This window comes from Nyctereutes procyonoides, unplaced genomic scaffold (assembly GCF_905146905.1).
Source record: "Nyctereutes procyonoides isolate TBG_1078 unplaced genomic scaffold, NYPRO_anot_genome, whole genome shotgun sequence".
Lineage (NCBI taxonomy): Eukaryota > Metazoa > Chordata > Mammalia > Carnivora > Canidae > Nyctereutes > Nyctereutes procyonoides.
The window spans coordinates 10,232-13,425 of record NW_026575108.1 but is presented as its reverse complement, the minus strand read 5'-3'; the positions used below and the strand labels follow the sequence as shown (position 1 = coordinate 13,425).

The window sequence follows — 3,194 nt, the reverse complement described above, 5'->3', positions numbered from 1 at the left end:
CTTCTTTCATGTATGCCACTCTTCTATTATTATGTGAAATATACAAATGTCTCAAACTATAATTCTATCAGGTAGATAGGTAGATGGGTATATAGATGATAGATCAATAGATGGACTGATAGAACGATAGATAGACAATCCTTTTATAATACTTAATTGTTAGATACCATGAACAAGATTTCATTCCTCTTTGCTGGATTTGGACAAAAAATGTATTTTGCCATCTCTTGAAACTACAGTGGAACCTGTAGTGAATGGCAGTGTTGTTGGGGCATGGGGTGGTAAAGTCCCTGAGTCCAGAATTGGCTCTACAGCTGACTCAACCACCTTCTCAAACACATAAACCTTCATGTGGCCCTGGGAATCTTGCTCTTCCTTCAGCCCATGTCAGAAGACAGTTTGTATGAACTAGTAATATGCCAAGGAGATTAATAAATAATCAAGGATTAAGTTTTTAAAAGCTTTATTTTTAATGCAGCATGACCATGGCATATTTTGAACTCCCAAATGAAATATATTATGGAGAAGGTCATCCTCCTAACTTCTATCCCAAGAATGCAACATATAAATAAATGAATATATATATTCATTATACATATACATTGATATGTATGTATATAATTTACTATTATATCTAATAATTTAATACAATAATGTATAATTTTAAAAGTACAAGGTTTTAGGGGTTCCAAGTGGCTCTCTTGGTTAAACATCTGCTTATGCCCCAGATATGATCTCAGGGTCGGGAATCGAACACTGTATCAAACTCCCTACTCAGGAAAAAGGCTATACTTCATTCCTCTGCTCCTCGCTCCACTGCAGTCATGTTTACTCTCTCTTTTTTTTCTGTCAGTGATCTCTCAAAAAAAGTAATATTTTTTAAATTAAAACAAAAAGAAAAATGTTTTATGATAGACACTGAGGAGGGCACTTGACGTGATGAGCGCTGGGTGTTACACTATATGTTGGCAAATTGAACTCCAATAAAAAAATATACCAAAAAAAAGAAACTGAATTTAGAACTGTAAAAATACAGAAATTATTAAGAATTAGTAACAGTGAATTAAACTCAGTTGAGGTAGTAACAGATTAAAAATACGTTTCACAATGGACTGACCAATTGACTGAATATTCACTGCTAAAATATTGATTGTTTATCTCTTGTCCTCTCTGCCCCTCTCTCTCTTTCTCTCTTTTAGGTTTCATTAAGGAAAACACTATCAAATGTTTCTACATCATTCCTTGAATGTTCAGAATATTTACTGTAAGATACTTTAAACTACCATGTTGAAAAAGTATGAAAGCGCATTATGTAAATCATGATGAATTTTCCCCATCTTGTAGACTTGTATCCAAATAGGTCCTTGCTAGAAACTAAAAGAAGACATTCAGCTCAAAAAGATGCCTTCTCTTACCAAATCCTCTAAATTAATGTTTATCATGCCTAAATAATCGGGTCTCTATAGTTATTGATATATTTCTTGTTTCATAAGCAACCAAGATAATGGAATAAATGTTGTGGTTTCCACTTTATTCAGAAGAAAACAAATGAATGGTGGGGACCATACACTGGTAGTGGTACTTCCATGATCAAACATATGGATTAAACCTCCAAATACAGAGTATTCATTTCACAGAACGTTTCCTTGCAGATTAATTATTTCTAACCTGCATTTTCTCCACTTTGCCTGAAATAATGCAGCAAAATAACAGTACTACTGAGTTCATACTGTTAGGATTGACCCAAGATCCTATGAAAAAGAAAATGGTATTTGTAATGTTTTTCATTTTTTATTTGGGAACTGTGGTTGGGAATTTGCTTATTGTTGTGACCATCAAGTCCAGCCGGACACTTGGAAGCCCCATGTACTATTTCTTATTTTATTTGTCCCTTGCTGATTCCTGCTTTTCAACTTCCACAGCCCCCAGACTAATTGTGGATTCACTCTCTGTAAAAAACACCATAACTTACAATGAGTGCATGACTCAAGTCTTTGCACTACATTTCTTTGGTTGCATGGAGGTTTTAGTCCTTATCCTTATGGCCTTTGACCGGTATGTGGCCATTTGTAAGCCCTTACACTACCCAACCATCATGAGCCGGCGGGTCTGCACCATCCTAATTGTTCTGGCATGGATTGGATCTTTTATCCATTCTATAGCCCAGATTATCCTGGCTTTGAGATTGCCCTTCTGTGGACCCAATTTGATTGATCATTACTGCTGTGATTTGCAGCCCTTGCTGAAACTTGCTTGCATGGACACTTATGTGATCAACCTACTGTTGGTGTCTAATAGTGGGGCCATTTGCTCAAGCAGTTTTGTGATTCTGATGATCTCCTACATTGTCATCTTGCATTCACTGCGAAACCACAGTACGGAAGGGAGGAAAAAAGCTCTCTCTACTTGCACTTCTCACATCATTGTAGTAATCATATTCTTTGGTCCCTGTATATTCATTTATACACGCCCCCCAACCACTTTCCCCATGGACAAGATGGTGGCCGTATTTTATACTATTGGGACACCTTTTCTCAACCCACTTATCTACACACTGAGGAATGCAGAAGTGAAAAATGCCATGAGAAAGCTATGGCATATCAAAATTACCTCAGAAAGCAGAAGATGAATTGAGGACTTTGGTTGATTTCTTAATCTGTACAGATATCAAATATGATACTGTGTATCCTGATTTACCCAACACACTCTAATATATCACACCAGATTTCCTTCCTTTTTTTCGGTACTTCTGCCCTTAAACTAGTAGCTTCCCTTATATTTCCAGCCTGGTTCTTTCTTCTATTGAGAGCTCACTTTTAAGGTTGCTGATTGTGAAATACTGCTCAAAACTCTGTCTACACTCTGGTATATTAATAAAAAAAGATATTTATACAATCACAACTCTTCAAAAAATGATCATCCATAAATAAAATATTTTATGACTTGTAATTACCTCTATAGCATGTTTCAAATAAGGTATCCTACTGTCTTTTCAACACATTCAGAGCAATGAAACTATTTTTTTGTGTTAGAAATTCCTTACATTATATCATTAGTTTGTCTTTATTTTTTTATTTTTTATTTTTTTAAGATTTTATTTATTTATTCATGAGAGACACACACAGAGAGAGAGAGACAAAGACACAGGTAGAGAGAGAAGCAGGCTCTATGCAGGGAGCCTGATGTGGGACTTG

The 3,194-nt window shown here is 35.6% G+C and overlaps 1 protein-coding gene across 1 annotated transcript; it reads left to right on the top strand.

Annotated features, from left to right (window-relative positions):
- The first annotated feature begins 1,696 nt into the window (after positions 1 to 1,696).
- LOC129514820 (olfactory receptor 4C11-like) lies at positions 1,697 to 2,629 on the top strand. The gene has a single exon (XM_055333522.1). It carries the CDS (start codon positions 1,697 to 1,699, stop codon positions 2,627 to 2,629), a length of 933 nt encoding a protein of 310 aa, XP_055189497.1.
- Positions 2,630 to 3,194: the final 565 nt, after the last annotated feature.

Coding starts and splice junctions, on each gene's coding strand:
- LOC129514820 (XM_055333522.1), top strand. CDS start 1,697: ATGCAGCAAAATAACAGTACTACTGAGTTCATACTGTTAGGATTGACC.